At 43.4% G+C, this 24121-nt stretch overlaps 1 protein-coding gene and 2 pseudogenes across 2 annotated transcripts; 2 read left to right on the top strand and 1 right to left on the bottom strand.

Moving 5' to 3' along the window:
* Positions 1 to 24121, bottom strand: part of LOC132206921 (uncharacterized) — a 1098881-nt pseudogene that overhangs the window by 610336 nt on the left and 464424 nt on the right.
* LOC132206920 (uncharacterized) overlaps positions 1 to 24121 on the top strand; it is a 172324-nt pseudogene that overhangs the window by 66779 nt on the left and 81424 nt on the right.
* On the top strand, positions 12628 to 14142 carry LOC132206919 (probable G-protein coupled receptor 139). Of its 2 annotated transcripts, none has more exons than XR_009443217.1 (2): positions 12628 to 12735; positions 13374 to 14142. XR_009443217.1 is itself a non-coding variant. In XM_059642016.1 (2 exons), the coding sequence occupies exons 1-2, from the start codon at positions 12666 to 12668 to the stop codon at positions 14011 to 14013; spliced, it is 963 nt and encodes a 320-aa protein (XP_059497999.1). In that variant the 5' UTR covers positions 12638 to 12665; the 3' UTR covers positions 14014 to 14142. The 2 variants fall into 2 exon arrangements, 1 of the variants encoding a protein (XP_059497999.1); XM_059642016.1 differs by having other exon boundaries at positions 12638 to 12735; positions 13121 to 14142.

Raw genomic sequence — 24121 nt, 5'->3', positions numbered from 1 at the left:
TTCGACCCCACCACCAAAGACATTTTTCCATCCCCTCCCCTGTGGGCTTTCCGGAGAGACCACTCTCTCCGTGACTCCCTTGTTCGCTCCACACTGCCCTCCAACCCCACCACACCCGGCACCTTCCCCTGCAACCGCAGGAAATGCTACACTTGCCCCCACACCTCCCCCCTCACCCCTATCCCAGGCCCCAAGATGACATTCCACATTAAGCAGAGGTTCACCTGCACATCTGCCAATGTGGTATACTGCATCCACTGTACCCGGTGTGGTTTCCTCTACATTGGGGAAACCAAGCGGAGGCTTGGAGACCGCTTTGCAGAACACCTCTGCTCAGTTCGCAACAAACAACTGCACCTCCCAGTCGCAAACCATTTCCACTCCCCCTCCCATTCTTTCGATGACATATCCATCATGGGCCTCCTGCAGTGCCACAATGATGCCACCCGAAGGTTGCAGGAACAGCAGCTCATGTTCCGCCTGGGAACCCTGCAGCCTAATGGTATCAATGTGGACTTCACCAGTTTCAAAATCTCCCCTTCCCCAACTGCATCCCGAAACCAGCCCAGTTCATCCCCTCCCCCCACTGCACCACACAACCAGCCCAGCTCTTCCCCTCCACCCACTGCATCCCAAAACCAGTCCAACCTGTCTCCACCTCCCTAACCTGTTCTTCCTCTCACCCATCCCTTCCTCCCACCCCAAGCCGCACCCCCATCTACCTACTAACTTCATCCCACCTCCTTGACATGTCCGTCTTCCCTGGATTGACCAATCCCCTCCCTACCTCCCCACCTATACTCTCTCCACCTATCTTCTTTTGTCTCCATCTTTGGTCCGCCTCCCCCTCTCTCCCGATTGATTCCAGAACCCTCACCCCATCCCCCTCTCTGATGAAGGGTCTAGGCCCGAAACGTCAGCTTTTGTGCTCCTGAGATGCTGCTTGGCCTGCCGTGGTCATCCAGCCTCACATTTTGTTGCCTCCTGTTAATTCATGTGTTATCTGCAACACCTCATTCCTGGAACCACAACACAGGGGCGCGCACGCGCGCGCGCACACACACACACACACACACGCACACGCACGCACGCACGCACGCACACACACCCCAGAAATACAAATCAATGAGCTGCTGTCCAGTTCTCATCTGCCTGAATATTTGATGGTCTCCATTTCCTCATGCAGACGTCACTTTTTTTAAAGACAGTAATATTCTGCGATATGCTTCAATTCCTCTCTTGTGTCTGCTTTTCAATACATTTGCTTTTGTTTCTCCTCTCACTGTTGCAATTAATTTCTCTGAGCTCGAAATAAGGACTTTGTCCTTCATCTGTTCCATTTTTGTTGTTTTTTTATTTTTTTCTGAACTACTTGATCAAACATCATCTCTGATAATTTAACTTCTTTACCTGTATTATTTGTTTTCTCCTCCTGAAACTTTGTGACCGTCTTACTACATTGTGAGAAGCAAACCAGAATACACTTCCTGTAATACCTCGGTTGCTTGGTTTTCTACCAGCTTTTCAACCACCCGAGGTATTACTCCCAACCATGATCCAGCTATATCATTACAAAACATAAATTGTAGTCCTGGAACCGAGAATTTCTCTATTACTCTGACCACCACTTCACCACCTTCGACAGAACATTCTAACCTCAATTTATTTCGTGGAGCATTGCCCTTCTTAGTGCAAATATCACATATTACCTTTTCTTTTCTCGAAGTATTCCTCATCAATTACATATATCTTCTTTTTTCACTGTCAAAGATTGGCTTGTTCCTCCTTCTCTTAAAATTTTGGTGTCTTTACCTGCTCTGCCTACATACATGAGTCAGCATCATTGTAATTTTTTAAAAGAAATTGAACACTTTATTGATGCATTCTGTTGCAGATATTTAGGTTCCACTGTTCTTTCAATGAACAAAGAACAATCCAGTCAATGAACAGGCCTTTCGGCACTCCAAGCCTGAGCTGACACATGTTGCCCCTCCAGGATAAAAGCATCTTTGCTAACAGGAAGCGTATCCCACTATTCCCTTCAAATACTCATATTCTCCCATGAGTATGTGTCCCCTCGTAATTAAGTCCTCCAACCTGGGAAAAAGCCTTTCGCAAAGATTATTAGTCTGTATCCTTATCTTTTATCCATCTTACCAGTGTTTTTTTCTGAATCATCAATACGACAACTTCACAATTTATTGCAGTGAAAACAGCTGACATTTTCTTTTCTCCTCGTTCTCAATTATCAGGTTCCTTCACCCACGGTGTTAAACTATCTTTACTATCTTCAGTCAGGTCTTATTTCCTTTACCACCTGCGGGTTTCACTTTTGCCCCATTTCTGTCACTCACAGAGTGATTAGATTAGATGAGATGAGATTAGATTAGACTAGATGAGATTAGATTCCCTACAGTGTGGAAACAGGCCCTTCGGCCTAACAAGTCCACACTGTCCCTTGCAGCATCCCACCCAGACCCATCCCCCTCTCACCCACACACCCCTGAACACTACAGGTAATTTAGCATGTGAGGCAGTGAGGTAGCTAAATATCCAAGACATACACTTATCCTTTCAATACACTTATCCTTTCAATGCAATCTTCTCCTCCTTTGTAAAGCATATCCTAACATATAGGAATGCATTCTCCACGTGCATAATGGAAAATAGATTCCAGATATCTACTTTTCAATTACCTTCTCAGCAATTACATATGAATTGATCCCCCCCTGCATCACTGCTGCTCTGTCGAAGCAATGTGTATTACCTATGAGACAGACCACAGAAATTCATCGCTGATCCTCAAGCAGAGCGTCCAAGCCCACGCTCACTTCCAGATTTAATAACAAGTGCGGCAGATGCATGGGAACATGCTCCCCTTCAAGAAGCTCACCATCCTTACTTGGAAATGGATTGCCTCTTCACCACTGCTGTTAATAGCCGAGTATTCCCTCCTGAGCATTATTGTCTGTCTACCTGCAAGATACAGACTGCAGAGTTTCAAGGAAGTAACTCAGCACCTCCTTCTTCAGGACAAGGGAGGAAAGATGTTTTACACATTATAGGATGAATGTGGGAGCACTGAGGAGGGCGCAAACGAAAAATACCAAACTGTTGCCTGGGCAGTCAAGTTTCAGATTGGAGGAGAGATTGAGGAGCCGGAGGAATGTTTTCATTAAAGTACAGGACATTAAGAGGGGACATATAAAAATACAGGAGTCGTAAATAGCAAAGACAGCAGAAGAAGAGTTTGGAGTCATATTGCACCCAAAATTCGGGAAAGTGGAGATGGAGGTGCACTCAATTTGTTCATTGAGAACTGCCAATGTGATATTCGTCACCTGAATTTCTCTGCGCCCCTCACCAAATCCAACATATCTCCCTCAGATCTGGAAATGTTCAGATGACGCCAAATTCAACAAGGGAGCTTCTGAAATGTTCACCTTCTTCCTCAACTGAGGATTCCTCAGATTCATTGTTGACAGGATCCTCAACCAATTCCGACCAATCTCCCGCACTCCATGCACGAAGATCTAAACCTGACTTTGTCAGTAAGCCTGCCAAAAAGAGTGGTGCTGTTGGAGTCTGTTGCAGAGGCTGAGCACCAGCTCTCCTCCTCCTAACTTCCTCTGGAACATGGCCACACCAGGGCACAAAAGCAATTGTATTTGCTCCTGCAACGGATCTTGTTTCATCTGGAGATCTCCCTGCTCTGCTTCCAAGCTGATAGGCTCCAGCCCCACACATGCGAGCTGGTTCCAGCCACCTTCTCTTTCCCATGAACTTGCAACCCCTTTACATGCCCATTCCCTATCAGGACGGTCTTAGGGCTTCTCCCTGGAGCAAAGACCTGAAAAATCCTCACTCACCACCACCCTCCTCTGCTTGGTCGATCTCATCCTCGCCCTCCACACTTCTCTTTTTAGCGCACCTTATTTTATTCGGGTAAGATGGGCGGCCATAGGTCTCTTTGCATGGGGCTTAGTTATGCCTGTCTCTTCATGAGGTACGTGGAACATTCCTTGTCCCAGTCCTACTCCAGCCCGCACCCACAACTCTTGCTCCAATACACCAATGATATCACCGGTGCTGCTTCCCTCCTTCAATTTTGCCTTCAATTTCCACCCTGCCCTCACTTTACCTGGTCTATCTCTGACTCCTCCCTTACCTTCCTTGTCACTTCTTCTTCCATTTCTGAGGATAGACCGGCCACTATTATCAACTTCAAACCCACTGACTCCCACAGCTTCCTGGACTATACATCCTCACACCCCACTTCCTGTAAAGACTTCATCCCATTCTCTCAGCTCGTCTGTCTGCATTGGAAATTTTTAGATGACACCAAATTCAACAAGTGAGCTTCTGAAATGCTCACCTTCTTCTTCAACTGAGGATTCCCCAGATCCATTGTTGACAGGACCCTCAACTAGTTCCAACCGATCTCCCGTACTTCCGCCCTCACGCCTTCTCGTCTGTGCCACAACAGCAACAGGGTTCCCATTGTCCTTACCTACCACCCCACCAGCATCCACATGCAGAAGTTCATCAGACACAATTTTCACCACCTCCAGCAAGGTGCTATCACCAGACACACGTTCCTCTCCCTTCCATATGGATAATGATGGGATACGGTAGGGGGAGGGGCTTAGATTAGTTCACAGGTCAGTGCAACATCGAGGGCCGAAGGGCCTGTTCTACGCTGTATTGTTCTATGTTCTATGTTCCCTTGTTTGCCTTCTGCTGGGACTGTTACCTCTGGGATACCCTTGTCCACACTTCCTTCAGCCCTAACACCTCGTGCAGCCCTACAGCACCTTCCCCTGCAGCCAGTGAAGGGGCAATACATGCCCATTTACCTCCTCGTTCCCCAGTATCCAAGAGCTTCAATATACCTTCTCGTTGAAGAATCACTTCACCTGCTCTTCCCAGAATCTAATCTACTGCATTCGCTGCTCATCACGTAGTCTCCTCTACTTCAGGGAAACAAATCATAGATTGAGTGAGCAATTTGCGGAATATCTGTGTTCTACTTCCAAAAATGATGCAGAGCTACCTGTTGCCTGCCACTTTAACACACCATCTTGTTCCCTGGTCAACATCTATATCTCTCGCTTTCTGCAGTGTTCCAGGGAAGCTCAATGCAAGCTGGAAGACCAACACCTCGTTTTCCATTTGGGCACCCAGAAGCTCTCCGGTCTCAATATTGAGTTCAATCATTTAAGGCCTAAACTCTCCCATGTCTGAGCCCTCTATCCCACGCACTGGGCCTAGTTTTCACAAAGCCTGCCATTGCTCACCACCTGTTGTTAGCCACTAATATTCCCTATAACCAACTCTTCTTCCTCACAGCCTGATCATTATCAATTCTTTGTCTATCCAAGTGCTCTTCTCTCTCTTTAGGGTCTATCCTGTCATTTACTCCCTCCCCTTCCCTTTTATCTGCAACTGAACTGACATTTCTAGGCACCATCAGTTCTGAGGAAATTTCACTGAACCCATAATGTTAACTCTGTGTTTTACCTTCACAGATTCTGCCAGACTTGCTGAGCTTTTCCAGCAACTTTGTTCTTGTTGTTGTTTAGGGAGTTTACAGCTTCTGTGGCACATGATGAGGTTGTGCAAGCAGGCCAAGCTGCCAACATTTTATACTGAATAAACACCACTGTGTTTGAATTAACAGCAACTATGGAGGGCGTTTTGTTGCGTTTTTGATCGGAATTTATTCTCAGGAGCAGAGAAAGATATTGTCGGAAATGTCTCGAAAACAACTCTTTATTTTTGGCAACTTTGCATTGATCATCACATGGTGCAATGTGTAAAATCTTCACTCGGAGTAACAAGACTTGAATTCCAGTCAGCCTTCAGGAACTATTCCTCTGGTATATGCTGAGTGCTGATTTCTGAAGAAGGTTCCTGACCCGAAACGTCAAAAGCACAGGAAAAGGCACTCCGGTCCATCGAGTCTCCACCAGTCAAAGGCAAACCACTAACGTATTTGAACTCCATTTTCTAGTATTTGGTCCCATGCTTTGTATGCATTGTCATCGTAAGTACCCATCTAAATTCTTCTTAAATTATATGACTTCATGATTCCCAGCATCAACTGGGTGACTCTTTTTACTCACATGTCCCATAGACCTCCTGCCCCTCACCTTAACTGCATCATCATCCTAATCCTTACCTCAGTTACTGATCTCTTCACCAATTGGAAAAGTTCCATCCAGTATGCCACACAGGATCTTGTCCTTCTCAATCACTTCCCCTGTAAACTCGGGTCCATTGAAAAACAAACCTCGAACATTGATCCCTCCACATGAATAAAGCCCAGACACGGCCGTGATACATGGTCTCCAAAGGCGCCCAGTGCTATCACACCGTACAATGATGTACGATACAGAAATGCACACAAGTCTGTATCTGTGGACTAAGAATTGTTTTACACATTTCCAGGATGCCACCTTATTTCACATGGAAACTGCTCAAATCCCATAATGACATAGCTGCTAATGTGCTTCAATCATATTCAGTTTGTCCATGAACAGCACCAAGAGATAAGGGGAAAGGGTATAAATGCTGAAGTGAAGAAGGTCAGATCAGCTGCGATCCAATCGACTGACACAGCAGACTCAAGTGACCAAATGGTATATTCCTGCTCTGATTTCTTGTGATTTTATGGAACAGAGTCATCCTCCTGGCAGCTGAAAATTGTGGAAATCGGATTAAATAGTACATGAAGGCACAGAATGGGATGCCAGATTTCCTCGTTCTCTGATTTTCTGTATCCCATACAATTAATCAGATCACCCCATATATTTCGGAGAGGGCTGATGAAGACCAGATGAATGTCATATGAAGAAAGTTTCAAAAGGGTTTTTGATAAAATGTGACATGTTGACTCTTGAGTAAAGGTTAAGCTGTTGGAAGTGAAAGTACAGCAGCAACCTTAAGAGAAAACTGTTGAAGAGTCAGAAATCAAGCTGTGCTGATGATGTTTGTTGTTCAGACTGGAGAAGAGTCGATGGCAATGCTCCTCAGGTGCTGGGATAATTATTTGATATATGTTGATGGTGAGTGCAAAAAAAAATCTTTAACTGTGCATGTCAATCAGGAGTGATAATTCTTTATATCAGCTCAGACATGACTGAAACCAAATGGAGCATTTGTCTGAATCAAACCCCCCTCAATCACGATTCAGCGCAGAGTTTCTGGTGAATAAATATTGCTCCAATATTGGGTTCAGTCTCCACTCTCTCCCAAGCTCTCAGATCTTGCCAGCCAAATTCACACGGCCATCAATAGGGAATATTTTAATAGGTTCCACACAGTGCAAACGTTGTAAATCTTCAGGAGGACAGTTAATTGCATTCAAGGAAGTGGAAATGGAAAGAAAAAAATTGCCGACCGTAGGGTAGATGCAGTTTAAATGTGTTGAAGTATGATGTGATGCATTTTGGCAGCACGGATTAAAACAAACTGTCAGGACTGAATGGCACAATGTTGCAGGAGGATCTGATGATTCACAAATACAATTCATGGAAGTAGTAGGAAAGGAAAGCCAATCTCAGGATTGAGAAATAGAAACAGAACACCATTTTCTTTTGTTTTCAATAACTAGGACAGAAGATGTGCACATCTTTTCTTCTGGAAAGCTGCATCTGTCTTCTCAGATGACATTACTTTTGACACTAATTGATATGGTAGGACAAGGTCGGGTTGTAGGAACCCTGATTTAATATGCTTCCAATCTTTAAGTATGGGACAAGCTGAGAAAAACGTTAATTATTTTGCGTGAAATAGACACTAGAAATTGATTCAATCTTTCGAAAAATATCGAAGTTAAGACCCCCTAAACAGAAAACAAATATTTACGGCAAAAGTGTTCACTGAAATAGATGTTTATTGGAGCTGGAGAGTCAACACTGATGGGTAAGAGAAGTGTGGTAAAAGGTGGAGTTCTCGAGGAAACCCATAGAATTAATTACAGTCACTAATGTGTTCTTTGAAATCATAATGACTGCAGAATGCTCCATAAAATATGGGTCAAACAGTGCATGCTGCAAAAAAAAACAAAAATAATTCTCTGTCCAGCAATGGACAGATTGACCAAACATTTACTACAGTGATTTGAATGTTATGATCTGTGCATACTAAAGACATAAGACCACAAGAAATATGAATAATAGACCATACTGCCTCTCGAGCCTGTTCTGACATCCAATAGGAACACAGTCACTCGAATATTCATCACATCCACAGGCCTGCCTTTTTCGTGAAACACATGATACCTCTACTGATCAAGAATCTACCCATCTCAGACTTTAATATACACATGGACTCTGTCTCCACAGCTCTCTTTTGGCAAGGAGTTCCAAAGATAGCAATCCCCATGCGAGAAGAAATTCTACAATATATCTGTCTCAGATTAACTATCCTTTATTCTGATACCATAACCTTTAATCGTAGGCTCTCCAATGGGGGTAGACATTCTCTCAGCATTTACCTGGTCAAGTCCATTCAGAATTCTTCAAGTTTCAATTAGATCACCTCTCATAATTCTAAACTCCAAACAGTAGATTCCCAGCCTGTTTAGCCTTTGTTCATATTACAATCCACTCACACTCGGGATTGTGTAGCTGAACATTCTCTGAATTCCGTAAAGGAATCAGAGATAATTGGAACGGCAGATGCTGGAGAATCCAAGATAACAAAGTGTGAAGCTGGATGAACACAGCAGGCCAAGCAGCATCACAGGAGCACAAAAACTGATGTTTCGGGCCTCGACCCTTCATCAGAGAGGGGGACGTGGAGAGAGTTCTGAAATAAATAGGGAGAGAGGGCGAGGCAGACCGAAGATGGACAGAGGAGAAGATAGGTGAAGAGGACAGTATGGGTGGGGAAGTGGGGAGGGGATAGGTCAGTCCGGGGAGTACAGACAAGTCAAGGAGGCGGGATGAGGTTGGTAGGTCGGAAATGGAGGTGCGGCTTGAGGTGGAAGGAGTGGATAGGTGAGAGGAAGAGAAGGTTAGGGAGGCATGGACGAACTGGGCTGGTTTTGGGATGGAGTTGGGGGATGGCGGAGATTTTGAAGCTGGTGAAATCCACATTGATACCATTGGGCTGCAGGGTTCCCAAGCGGAATATAAGTTGCTGTTCCTGCAATCTTTGGCAGGCATCATTGTGGCACTGCAGGAGGCCCAGGATGGACATGTCATCTAAGGATTGGGAAGGGGAGTTAAAATGGTTCGTGACTGGGAGGTGCAGTTATCCCTCATCCCCATCTCAGGCTCCAAGATGACTTTCCATATTAAGCAGATGTTCCCCTGCACATCTGCCAATGTAGTATATTGTATCCACTGTACCCAGCGTGGCTTCCTCTACATTGGGAAAACGAAGCGGAGATTGAGGACGACTTTGCGGAACACCTCCGATCGGTTCGCAACAAAAAACTGCACCTCCCAGTCGCGAACAATTTTAACTCCCCCTTCCATTCCTGTGATGATATGCCCATCATGGGCCTCCTGCAGTGCCACAATGATGCCACCCGAAGGATGCAGGAACAGCAACTCATATTCCGCTTGGGAACGCTGAAGCCCAATGCTATCAACGTGAACTTCACAAGATTCAAAATCTCCCCTCCCTCACTGCATCCCAAAACCAGCCCAGCTCGTCACTGTCTCCCTAACCTGTTCTTGGTCTCACCTGTCCCCTCCTCCCACCTCAAGGCGCACCTCCATTTCCAACCTACTAACCTCATCCCACCTCATTGACCTGTCCATCCTCCCCAGACTGACCTATCCCGTCCCCACCTCCCCACCTATACTCTCCTCTCCAACTATCTCCTCCTCTGTCCATCTTCGGTCCGCCCCACCCTCTCTCCCTATTTATTTCAGAACCCCCTCTCCACCCCGCTCTGAGATGAAGGGTCTGGGTCCGAAACATCAGCTATTGTGCTCCTGAGATGCTGCTTGGCCTGCTGTGTTCATCCAGCTCCACACTTTGTTAACCTGCAAAGGAATGATAGATTTCTTTAAACAAGGAGACAGAAACTGCGCACAGTATCCCAGCACTTGTACTTGTTCCACACTCTTCTGAAACAACCACTTTGAAATATGGGCCACAATTCAACTCAATTTCCTGATTCCCTTTTGCAACTCCTCACTGACGTCTGTGTTTTATGCACAAGTACGTTTAAGTATTTCTGTGTTACAGCTTCCTGTGGGTTTTCCTCATTCAAATAATGAACTACAGTGAGTACAAAGTGGAGTATAACGTGGGAAAGTGTGAGGTATGGAGTACAACATGGCAAAGTGAGAGGTCATGCACATGGTGAGAAGGATAGAAGCATGGACCATTTTGTAAACGGGGAGAACATTCAGAAGTCTGAAGTGCAGAGGCTTGAATGTTCTTGCCTGGGATATTCTCAAGGTAAGCTTGAAGGTTGAGTCAGTAGTTAGGAAGGTAAAAGCAATGTTGCCACTTATTTTGAGCGAAATTGAATGCAAAAGCATAGATTTACTTCTGCGGCTCTAGAAGATTTTGGCCAGGCCACATTTGTAATATTTTAAGCAGCTTTGGGCCCCATATCTCAGAAAGGATACACTGGATTTGGAGGTTCCAGAAATGTAAAGCTTAACAAGCTAAATTGCCTTTTGTGCTCAGGGATGTGGAGATGAGGTGGGTTATATGAGGACAGGTCAGTGTGGGCTTGATGGGCCAAAGCATTCTATGATCTATGATCTATATGAGGAAATTTTGTGGACTCTGGATCTCAGCTCAATGGAGTTTAGCAAAATGAGGGGGCATCTGGTTGAAAGTTGCAGAGTAATTAATGGCCTGGACAGAGTGAACGTTGGGAAAATATTTCCAATGTTAGGACAGTCAAGGACCGGAGGGCATAGCCTTAGAGTAAAGGTTAGGCATTTTAGGTCAGAGATAAGGAGAAACTTCTTCAGCTAGACAGTGGCAAATCGTTGGAATTCACACCACAGAAGGCAGTTTGAAAGAGATTAAAGGTTACAGGGAGAAAGCAGTACAATGGGGTTGACAAAGCAGACTTAATGGGATGAATGGTCTAATTTCTGCACCTTTGTCATGTGGTCTTCAGCTAAACAATGTTTTGATTCCTTGATTTCCATTTGAAAAGTAACAACTTCTCATTTTCCCACTTTTTAAAAAGTTTTCATTGTGGAAAATTTTGCTCACTTACTTAAACCATCAATACCTCGGTATTTTGATTGTATCCCATTTAGAATTTGCCTTTTCACCTTTGAGAGTGTCATCTGAATATTTGGCAAAAGCACATTTGCTCCCTTCCTCTAAATCATTGACATAGATTTTGTACAGGTTTGTGGTCCCAGCACTGATTCATTTGAACCCTACTAGAGAGACCACCAAACAAAAAACAACTCCATAAAACTATTCGTTATTCCCTGCCAAATACCAAATTCTCAAGCTGCACCACATAAAATTTTCAACACCGTGGTGTCTAATGTCTTAACCTTTTGTTAGCTCCCTTATGAAATGCTGACTCAAAGTCTAAATGCAATGCATCCATTGTTTCCCTTTTTTCCATTGTGGTTCAGACATTCTCAAAATGTCGAAGGAATTTTGAGCACAATGACATTGGAGATGAAACTGGGTCATCTGGCCCATCGAGTCTCCTCTCCCATTCAATCATTGCTGTTGAGGTGTTTCGCTGATCAGCTTATATTTAACAACTTTTTTGCCTCGTTCTTTTTTTTAAATAGGATGACACATTGGTTGTTTTAGGATCCTCTGGTGTGTCTCCGGAATTCAAGAGTTTATTTTTGATAAAATTAAAACCAATGTAGCTACCCTCTCTGCAGCTACTTATTTTATAATCTCAGGATGCAAATCATCAGTACCAGAAAGCAAATCTTCCTTGAGAACAATTAGTTTTTCTGTTACAACGTTCATACTGTTGGTGGTGATGCTGAATACTCCTCGATATTCTTTTGCATTAATAGCTTGTTTGAAGATGTTGCATGCCGCTCTGTTTTCTAGGAGAAAAATAAAATTTATTCAGAGCTCTGTGTCCATACCTAGGCCTGTAGATAAACTCCAGAGGATTTCTCAGTTGTCTAGAATATGTTTGTGGCAGAGGGCATGTGAAATTTCGAAGGCTGCAGAAAAAAAACTAAAGTGAATCTCACAGATGGCAATCAAGCTGTTAGAATTCCCTTCCCAGTAATCGTGACCGAGTATGCAATTTAAGAAACTGTATCATTGATAGAATGTGGTGAGCACCCATATATGTTCCAGTTGTAGCTACTGGCAGCTCGGTGGAGCAGAGCACTGTAGATACAGGAATTAATGCAAACAAAATTTTGAAACCGATTCATGAGTCAGGCTTATTTTAGACAAAAGACAACTGTCTAATTTCAGAAATTAAGGAATGCGCGTGACATCATAGACCAAACAACAAGGGAGACAATCAATTAAATGTATGGCGTCAGGGTCAGATCCTATTTCATTCAGTGTATTATGCAAAAAATCGAAGTGATTGTCATTAATATGAGTGATGATTTGACACATTTAATACTCTGGAGATCTGACGCGTGTATAAGTACAGACTAGCTTTCCATAACCTGGTCATACAACTGTCAGAGACCTTCAACACAGACAGAAGTGATTCATTCTCATAAATGAGAAAACCAGCAATTTTGCTGTTGAAAGAGATTTACTATCCACTTCTCGCAGCTGCTTGTCTTCCAGGTAAGTCATTCTCACTTGTTTGCTTTTAGTAGATTTTAGTTTCTCCTTGTTAATGCTACATATTGTATATTTCCTCATGTCATTGTTGCCAGAACAATATCAAGAAATGTGTCTGGACACTGACTGCTTTTTGTTTCACTTTATCCGAAAACACTACTCCTGTAGTAATGATCCACTATAAGTGTCATCTGCATTGAAAATTGATGATTTTTAGACAGGCTGGCTATACTATATGGAATGATGACTGACGCAACATATTAAACACTTGGGTAAATTTTCTATTTTTAAATCAATCACAATATGTTCAAATGCTCTTAATAAGTACCTTCACCTCTATTTCAAACGTGCATTGCACTATTACTTACCTTCTTTGCCTCTCTTACAGTGAACATGATAACAGTTTTTATTCTCTTACGAAGAAATTCTGGTCTTTCTAAATGCATCTCAGCTTACATGGTGGCCATGGCAACAGCGGATCTATTAGTCACTATCAACAGCATTATAGTATATCGTATTTTGAGTTATCACTTTCCATTTTCCTTCCTGTCCCACACACCAGTGTGTAAGTTCATTGTATATATGATTACCGTGAGTCTCGATTTAACCGTTTGGTTCACCGTTTCCTTCACATTTGACAGATTTGTGGTGATCTGCTGCCAGAGGTTTAAAGCAAAATATTGCACCAAAAGAACTGCAACCACGGTATTAACGGTCATCTCAGTCTTGATCTTGTTAAAGAATATACCGGTTTTGTTTGCATATGAGCCAGAGCAAATCATCAACAAAATCCAGTGGGGCTGCCGATCAAGTTCAAATTTCTTAGGTTCATCTCCAGGGATAGCATTTGTCTGGTTTTACAGTGCCTGGATTGCTTGGCTTCCATTCATCCTCATGTTCGTGTTTAATTCTTTAACCATCCACCGTATATTAGTTGCAAATAGGATTCGCATTGGGCTTAAGGGTCACAGAATTGAGAATCATAGCAATTCAGAGATGGAAAACCGTAGGAAGTCCATCATTTTATTGTTCTCAGTATCAATTAGTTTCATATTACTTTGGTTGACACATTCTATGAGTTTGGTCATTACTAGATTGTCAAACCCTAATTATTACCGAGGTGATTTCAACAACCCTCAATATGTCGCAACTGAAACAGGAGATATCCTCAAGTTGTTGAGCTGTTTCCTGAACCCATGTATTTATGTAGTAACTCAGAACAAATTCAGAGAAGAGCTGAGCAATGTAATGAAATCTCTATTTAACAAGTTCTTTGATTAACTGAAAAACACACAGACAAGGCAAATGCATTTTAAACGATTCTCTTTGAAGCTGAGCCTTAATGTCACATCATTTTACACAATGGAATTCCCTTCGCCTGTCTGGCTGGAAAATAAAAATGCTTTGCTCAGATAGTTCTTATATTTTCAACTGGACATTTGATGTGTGTGTTACTTTTAGTTATTTAAGATTTTCTGTTTGAATATTGCAGGTAGCATACTTATTCAACGATAATGTTTTCAATTTCATGTACTGAGTTGATTTTTTTTTCCAATGTGATTTTACCACTGGCATTTAAAATTTTGGAAGAAGTGTTCCCTTCCTCCAAATCATGAACATAGACTGTAAACGTTTGTGGTCCCAGCACCGCTTCTGTTGAACCCCATTCGATCTACCTCGCCAAGCCAAAATAAAAATCCTTAACACCATTTGCTATTTCCTGCCAACTATCGAATTCTCAGACCATGCCAATATAACACATAAATAAATGAATCCACTACAGCTACTTAAATCAAATGCATCAGGTTCTGCCCATGGTCAAGTTTGTTTTTGTCTGGACAAACAATCAAAGATATTACTGCCTCAAACTTGGAAACTGCATGTTGTGCGTTAATGTCGCTGGAATGAGACCCACTCTCCGACAAAATTACACATTGAAACGTCACGCACAGAAACTTCAAACAGGTAAAAGAAGCACCAAAGGTAAAATATGTCCTTGCTATCCTGGTTATTGCATGATACTGATTTAAAATAGTTTATTGAACGGCTGAGGCCTGCAATATCTGTAAATTATCCGAAAGTACACATCTGTATGATGCCTTAAACACTCACTGATGAGTGCATGTATGAACCATAGACTCATGGAAATATCTATTACAGGAATGATCTGATCACTGCAGTACATTCTCCCGCATTCTCCCAACAACCTTTCACCCGTGTAGCCCTCAGAAACACACATGTCTGCTTCCTGAATGTACCCAATGTTTTGACCTTACTTGATTCTATGCCACAAAAGGCAGTAGTCACAGTTTGAAAACTCTCTTGTCATCTCAGTCGTACATGTCCTCCCCAATGTGCTTACACTGTGAAATATGTTTTCAGTTCGCAGTAACATGGCAGAAGGTCTGATCAACTGTTTTGTTCTCACACAGAATAAATATCTGCTCTATGTCCTTATATTTTCATTTGATTCAAGGGGAGGAATTCTGAGACATTGTTTCAGTCAATACTTAATGCACCATCCTTGCTGCCCAACTCAGATTGTAGTTTGCTGTCTTGTTCAACTGTTGCAGTTCTTGTGTGAATAACACACGTGCGAATGCAGGGGCTCTTGGTTGAAGAAGGGTAGTTACAGTTGCTCAACCATTTTATTTTTCATGCAAACATAATTATCAGTGAACGTTTGCTCTGAGTTCATAAGAACAGGACCTTGTAAATACCGTCATGTAGTCATACATTCATTCGAACAGAAATAGGCTTTTTAATCCAAGTAATCCATGCCGACCATAATCCCAAACTAAACTAGTCCCACCTCCCTGAGTGCCGCCCATTTCCCTTCAACTTACTATTCATGCACTTACCTAAATGTCTTTGATACATTGTAACTGTAGCATCATCCATTACTTCCTCTGGAAATTCATTCGACACAGGAACCGAGCCCTGCAAAAGAAAATACCCACGTGCCTTTTCTTAAATCTTTCTCCTCTCGCGTTAAACAATACCCCTCAGTCTTGAAATCGCCCATACGATGGAGAAAAGGACACCTACCATTCGCGTTACGTGTATCCTTCATGAATTCATAAACCTCTGTAAGGTAAACCTCCAATCTTACAAGCTGCATTGAGAAAGCGTTCCAACTGATCCAGTCCCTCCTTACAACACAAACAATTCCATTCCAGGCAACTTCCTAGAAAATCTCTTCTGAATCCTCTACAGCTGGTCATGTCCGACCTATCACTGGGCAGCAAAGCCTTTAAAGAGTCCTCCAGGAGAGGCCTCACCAAGGTCCTGCACAACATCAAAGTAACATCCCAACTGCTGCACTCAACGGCCTGAGCAATGAGTGCAAGTGTCCTAAATGCATTCTTAACCGATCCAACCAACATGGGATGCAAACTTCAAAGAATTGTGGACCCGATCACTGAAGACTCTGTTTTACTACACAACCCAAGGACCAACTTTTCATTGCTTAAGTCTTGCAGCTGCTTGCTTTATCAAAATTCAAACCTTCTGTTTATCCAAATTAAACTCCATCAAACCAATTCAACACATTCTCTTTCGAATCATCGATAACCTTCTTCACTGTCCATGATACCAGCAATCTGGATGTCATCTGAAAACTCACTACCCATTCCTCCAAAATGCTCATCTAAACCATTTTTCTAAATGACAAACAAAAGTGAACCCATCACCGATAAAAATATTTACAAATCAGGATTTTGCAATACTTTATATCACTCCTACTAAAATGGCAGCTCACACATCTTTTCATCTCTGAAGATGGATTTTCTTGGAGTAAATAGAATCCCTGTGAGAGTTTGGGCACACTGTAAATCAGTACTCCATTCAACTATGAGGTTTCTTTGAATGAATCTGGGCTGGGAGGGAGTGAACAACATTACAATCATGGGCATTGGTGTCCCCTGAAAAAAAAAGATTTAAGATTTACTCTTAATTGCTGTAGAACATGCAAACTCGTTTTTCAACAAGCACATCAGTGATAAAATTTGTAAAATCCTAACAAGAGAAAACAAAGTAGAAGAATCAAGAAAATCACAGTAGTCACAATACACACTGCAGTGTCATCATTAATCTATGTCGTGTCAAATGCATCCTGTTCTCAGTTTGACTTTTCCAAAAAAAAATTGTTTTGTGAATGAACGAAAATAAACTTTCAAACAATCTTTCTGGTGGCGCGCTCACTCAGTGGTTAGCACTGCAGCCTCACAGAGTCAATTCCAGCTTCGGGTGACTGTCGATGTGGAGTTTGTATGCATAGGTTTCATCTGGGTGATCTGATTTCCTCCCACAGTCCAAAGATGTGCAGGTTGGGTGGGTCGGCCGTGCTAAATTGCCCGTAGTGTTCAGGGGTGTGTGGGTTATAGGGGAATGGGTCTGGGTGGGATTCTGCAAGGGGCAGTGTGGACTTGTTGGGCCAAAGGGGCCTGTTTCCACACTGTAGGGAATCTATTGTTAAAAAAAAGGAGTTCCCTGACTAGACAACAATTAACACACAAAACACAGGAAAAGAATTCGGAAATTTCTGCCATCCAGTCTGCTCCACCATTCAGTTATGGTTGATACGTTTCTTCACCCAATTCATCCAGCTTCTCCCAGGAAGGCCTGAAGCAATTTTGTGTGTGCAATGCAAATTAAAAGAACACCTCAACACTGTAGGGATTCTATGATCAAACACTGAGACAATTATTTCATCTTTATTGCACAGGCGAAACAATAAAGGACACCTCCTCTCAGCAAGTTAAGTGTGATCATGCAACAGGACTCTCACCAAATCGGTTCAAACAAATAGTGTTTGCCTCTGGATGTGCTCACTCTTAGATTCTTATACAGTGTTACTCTCTGAAACTCTGCGACTGAAGAGTCCTGAAGTTGAATTCTTATACAAGTTTCTGTCCATAGAGTTCATGGTGTGAAATTATTGATGGTCCTTTTGATGCATTTGTCCACTTTATTGATTATTGTTCTGGATCCATCAACCCTGGAACTTGCTTTCATATCAGAAGCAGCTCCCTGTTTTGTTTAACGTTCGGCATGAGGTGCCTGTTTGAAGTGTGGCTGTTGCTGCATTTTACTCATTTACCTCAGGACTTTACTTCGACAGACGTTCCTATTTAACTGTGTGTCACAAGGTGGCACGTTATCAAGTGTTGTTATCTCCTCTCTCTCAGAAAACAGCATGCTTATGTTGCATCCTAGAAATAGCAAATTATTTTCAATTCCTGTATTATAGTTTGTCATTGTCTCTGAACAGTTTTGAAATAACTGTGCAGAGGTTAGGTCCTGTCACCAAGTCTCTCCTTATTTACTACTGCACAGGACACTGGACGTGGCTACTGGCATAGAGCTGTAGTGCTTTTATTTTGCCCCAGCACCCGTGTTGTGTGTGTGCAGGTGTAAGACCAGAAAACACCAGCCGTGAATATAACTTTATCCACGCAGCAAACCACTAAAGACACCCATGTGACTAAGGAGTTAGTAGCAAGCAGTGCCCCGAGGGGCCTGGAACTCCAGTTTTTCTTTACAGATGCTTCCAGGCCTGCTGATATTTTCCAGCAATTGCTGTGTTCACTTAATGCAACCAGATTCATCATTTCATTCTATGCCAGTTAAAAAACTGAAGAGAAAAATTGACACAGGCTACAAATTGCTCCTAATGCAAAGCAATATGTTACAATATGTTACATATGTCAATATGTTACAACACCAACTCCAATCTTGCAATAGGCATGTTTCATTCTCAGGTACAAAGTTTTCCATGCTCTAATGGAAGCATGCACTTCTGAGAGTTGCAAAGTGATTCAATATTTATCAAGACTGAAAATATACTTCATTTGCCTCTGAAATACACAGGTATTTGAGGTTGGAAAGCTCAGAAGAATGAGTGGAAGCCTCTGACTTTGATTTTTAGGTGGCATTTTCACAGCCTTAACAGACGTAAAGGAATGAAAAATTTAAATATATGCACAGGTCGTCACCAAACTATCTTTCATCTGAAAGTGTTTTGAAAACAATGACAGAATTGTAATAGAACTTTAACCCAGACAATAGAATAATCACACATAAAACCATGGCAAATGTAGAAACAAGTAGTTCATCTGTTCGTTGAACCTATTGAAAGAAGAGTTAAGGGTTAGAAGGGCATGAGAGATGATTCCCTGATAAATTCATTATCCTTCATACAAATCATTTCAAAGGTGTATGCCTGAGCTAAAAAGTTCATCACGTTTTCACATCAAACAGGGCTATTGCAGAGTTTTTGAAACTTATGAAGTCCACATTGATACTAATGGGGCTGGAGTGTTCCCAAGCAAAATATGAGTTGTTGTTCCTGTAACCTTCGGGTGGCATTGTTAGGAGACCCAGGATGTACATATCGTCCAAGGAGTGGGAGGGGGAGTTGAAAAGTTCACAACTGAAAGGTGCAGACCAGGGAGGCACAGTTGTAGTATGGCACACTGACCTCTACATCGCTGAGGCCAGATACCAGCTCTCTGACACCTCTTCCTACCGCCCCCTTGATCATGATCCCATGACCGACCACCAAAGCATCATCTTCCTGACCATCCACAAACTCATCACTTCAGGTGACCTCCCACCCACAGACTCAAACCTCATTATCCCCCAAACCTGCACCGCTCATTTCTATCTCATTCCCAAGACCCACAAACCTGACGGCCCTGGTCATTTTCTCTGCCTCCCCCTGCCCCACCGATCTTATCTTCGCTTACCTCAGATCCATTTTCACCTCCTTGCTCCAGCTACACACAACCTACGCCTGTGACACCACCTACACCCGCCACCTCCTCCAAAATTTACAAGTCCCTGGTCGCCAACATATAGTCTTTATCATGGACATCCAGTCGCTATACACCTGCGTTCCCCATAAGATGGCCTAAAGGCCCTCCACTTCTTCCTGTCCTGCAGACCCGAACAGACCCCCTACACTGGCACCCTTATTCACTTCATTGAACTTGCCTTCACCCTGAACAACTTCTCCTTCGAATCCTCCCACTTCCTCCAGACAAAAGAGGAGGCCATGGGTACCCACATAGGCCCAAGCTATGCCTGCCACTTTGTAGGTTACATGGAACAATCCCTCTTCGGAAGTTACACTGGCCCTAAACCCCACTTCCTCCTCTGTTACATTGATTACTGTATCGACATCACCTCATGCACCCAAGAGGAGCTCGAACAGTTCATCCACTTCACTAACACTTTCCATCCCAACCTTAAGTTTAAATGGACCACCTCCAGTACCTTTCTTTCCTTTGTGGACATCTCTGGCAACTGTCTGGAAACCAATATCTATTTCAAGACAACCAATTCCTACCTAGTGTACACCTCCTCTGACCGACCGTCCTGTAAAAATGCCACCCTCATTCCAAATTCCCTCACCTCTGCAGCATCTGCTCCCGAGATGAGACATTCATCCATACTGGATGTCCCAGATGTCCTTGTTTGTCAAGGGCCGCAACTTCCCCTCCACAATAGTCAAAAACATCCTCGACCATGTCTCTCACATTCCCCGCAACTCATTCCTCACACCCTCTTCCCACAATAGCAACCAAATCAGAATACACCTCATCCTCACTTACCACCCCACCAACCTTCAGTTCCAATGCATCATCCTATGGCACTTTTGCCATCTGCAATCTTACCCCACTACCAAAGACATGTTTCCCTTCCCACCCTTCTCTGCTTTCCAGAGGGAACACTCTCCCGATGACTCCCTTGTCTGTTCCACCCTCCCCACTAGCCCAATCACACCGGCACCTTTCCCTTCAACGGCAGGAATTGATACCCTGCCCCGATACCTCCCCCCTCACTCATCCCAGGCCCCAAGAAGACTTTCCATATCAAAAAGATGTTCACCTGCACGTCTGCTAATGTGGTATATTGCCCCTGCTGTTCCCAATGTGGCCTCCTCTACATTGGGGAAACCAAGCAGATGCTTGGGGACCACTTTCTGGAACACCTCCGCTCGGTTCATGACAAACAACTGCACCTCCCAGACGTGAGCCATTCCAACTCCCACCTCCCATTCCTTAGATGACATGTCCATCCCGCACCTCCTGCAGTGCCACAACACACAAAGGTTGCAGGAACAGCATCTCATATTCCGCTTGGAAACCACACAGCCCAATGGTATCAATGTGTTCTTCACAAGGTTCAAAATGTCCCCTCCCCGACAGCATCCCAAAACAAGCCCAGCTCGTCCCCGCCTCCTTAACCTGTCCTTCCTCCCACCAATCTACTCCTCGCACCTCAAGCCTCACTCACATCTCCTACCTTCCAGCCTCATCCTGCTTCCTTGACCTCTCCAAGCTCTCTGGATTGACCTATCCCCTCCCTAACTCCCCACCTACACTCACCTTTACTGACTCCATCCCCTCCTCTTTGACCTGTCTGTCTCCTCTCTACCTGTCTTCTCCTTTATCCATCATTTATCTGCCTCACGCACTTTCCTTATTTATTTCAGAATCCCCTTCCCCTCCCCCATTTTCGAAGACCATTCTAGACCCAAAATGACAGCTTTCCTTCTCCTCTGGTGCTGCTTGGTCTGCTGCACTCATCGAGATCCACACCTTGTTATCTCAGATTCTCCAGCATTGGCAGTTCTTACAATATCTGCTGACATGCTGGATCTGGTTCACACCCACCTGTAATACTAGTTCATACCCTCGTGGGTGGCAGTCACAAATATCACTACAAGGATATTGGAACCCATCCAGCCGAGACGCAATCCATCCTGCATGTTCCTCCTTCCCTGGCAGTGATTCCAATGATCCAGAGAGATCAATCCCTTCCTCCGACACTCACGCTTCAGCCACTGCATTATCATCCAATTTCTGGGCACACTGCCATATGGTAGAGGAAGTTAATTCTGACATTCCAACGCTAGAATTTCTCTTTATCATCTTTCCATCTTATTCCCTAATGTCCTGTTGCAGGATCCGATCTCCCTTTCTGCCTACATTATTGATGGCAATATGCACCACAGAGTCTCTCTGCTTACTCTCCCATTTTGAATAACTTATGCTTGCTCAGAGACATCGTTGCCCCTAGAACGAAGGTGATAACATGTCATCCTGAAGTCTTGCACAGGTTTCCTTGGCCCTGACTATGGAATGCTCAGTCCGGGCACATCGCCTGTAATTCGACACTTCCAGATGTAACTCAGAGTCAATTGCTGTGCCAATGATCAAACTGCCGTTGTTGACTTTCACTGTTTCTGCTGCCCCTTTGCTTCCAGATATAAGTGACCATGGGGTGGAAAGTTTTGTCTGAGCATCTTTAGTAAATTCCCGTGGTACATCATGGAGAATGTGCAGACACGTTGGCTGTACCAAAAAAAAAATCATGATTGCAGAGTTTTTGTGACATCCAGCGTGGATGTAACTTCCGAAGAGGGATTGTTCCATGTAACCTACAAAGAGGCAGGCATAGCTCTTAATCTACTCCAATTTGCCAGCATTTGGCCCATAACTATACCAGTTACGAGGAGAGACTGCACAGCCTGTGGTTGGTTACACCAGAGAAATGTGAGCTGTGGCGGGGTGCTGTCTGGTTAAGGTCTGGTGTATGAAATTATGACCGATGCAGTAACGGGAGTTTGTGAAAGCATTTTCCATGGCAAACCTGTCTTGAAGAAGTCGACGTAAGTTTCAGGTCAAGAGGTAAATTATAAATGTGGAAAATGTTCAGGAAGCTTTTGGACAGCCTTGGGCAGCAGAGTCATGGATCTAAATGCCTGAGAGGCCGCTGAAGGCATGCATTCTCGCAACATTTCAGAAGTTTCTGAGCGAACTCTCAACGTGAAAGGAAATGTCAGGCTACTGGCTAAGTGCAGTTCATTCCTCAGTATTATTTTGATTCTGTTGGGTGGCACAGACATGGGCTGAATGACCTGTTTCTATGATGTATCACTCTTCGACTTAAAGTAGCAGCAATAATTTTCTATGTTCAACCAGTTTGCAATAATTCATTCATCGAAATAACTCACTTCGATTTCAAGAGCAGAATGGTTGCAGTCGAGTGAAGGACATGATACAAACAATCTGAGAACCAAGAAATGGGACTCGTGGCATTTGTGTGGGACAGCGCCATTCACGTGAGAATTCAGCTTCGTTCATGGTTGTGTTGGGAACTGAACAGTCTGGTTTTCGTGCTGAACATAACGAACACACCGGGGAATTCACCACCTACTGCACACTTTGTTTTGCTTTCAAGAAAGATCATTAAATTGAATGATGTAACGTTAACATTCACAAGGCCATTTGACAGGGAATAAATTAAGTGCTTCGTGAAAAGACATTTTGGAATTGATTGCAGGATAATTACACGCAGTTTAAGAGAGACGTTACCGTGAAAATGCATCTTCCAATTCAGCGAGTGGTGAAAATTTATTACATGATTCTTGCTGTTATTGGCGTTCCTGGTAAGTGGCTGTACTGATTAAATTTGTACGAGTTTGTGTGTTCAGAGTCCCCTTCCTCTCCCCCATTTCTGAAAGAGGGTCCATTCCCCAAACGTCTGTTCTCCTGCTCCTCTGATGCTGCTTGGCCTGTTGTGTTCATCCAGCTATGCACCTTGTTATTTAAATAGCTAACACATGTTTATACTTTCTGGCTCGGGAGACCGATCGAACAGGGTGGCTTTGTGTTTTGCTGGAACACCGGAGGCTGAGGGGTGAACTAATGGAAATTTATAAGATGATGAATAGCATGGATAGAGTGAAAAGTATGACTTTTTTTCCACGGCAGAGTGGTCAATTACGAGGGGACATAGTTTTAAGTTGGGAGGAGGGAATTATTCACACAAAGGGTGGTAAGTGCCTGGAAAGCACTGTCAGAGAAGCTGGTGTGAGTACAGAAAATAGCAACATTCAGGAAGCACCTGGTTGAATCCGTGAATAGGAAGGGAATTGAGGGATACCGACCTTGGAAGTGAAGACCATGTAGGTTTGGAAGGACAAAATGTGGCAGTGCCGATTTGTAGGGCCAGGTGGCCTGCTCCTGTTTTATGTTGTTCTTTGTTCTTGTTCACCATCCTTTATTGGGACAGAAGTTTTATTGAATTCAAATTTCACAAACCACAATTGTGAGATTAAAACCCATGCTCAGAAATCTGCCTGGGTTCTCGTTTATTACTTCAGTGATATTAACATTGCACCATCTCTTTCACAATAATCAGAGACCTATCCAAAGACAGGACTCATTGTGTCTGATTCTAAGAAAAGCCTGATGAAGAACAATGCCTCATTCTGAAAGGAAACCAGTCTGGAGTGTCCGATACTCTGTTGTGACTGATTCTGATAAGAGGTCACACCGTGCTTGGTTTCTGGCCCGAAGATGTGGCCGATTATGAA

Source organism: Stegostoma tigrinum, chromosome 44, assembly GCF_030684315.1.
Source record: "Stegostoma tigrinum isolate sSteTig4 chromosome 44, sSteTig4.hap1, whole genome shotgun sequence".
In the NCBI taxonomy this organism is placed as follows: domain Eukaryota; kingdom Metazoa; phylum Chordata; class Chondrichthyes; order Orectolobiformes; family Stegostomatidae; genus Stegostoma; species Stegostoma tigrinum.
Note: the sequence above shows the minus strand (reverse complement) of the source record. Positions and strands in the feature narration are given on the sequence as shown.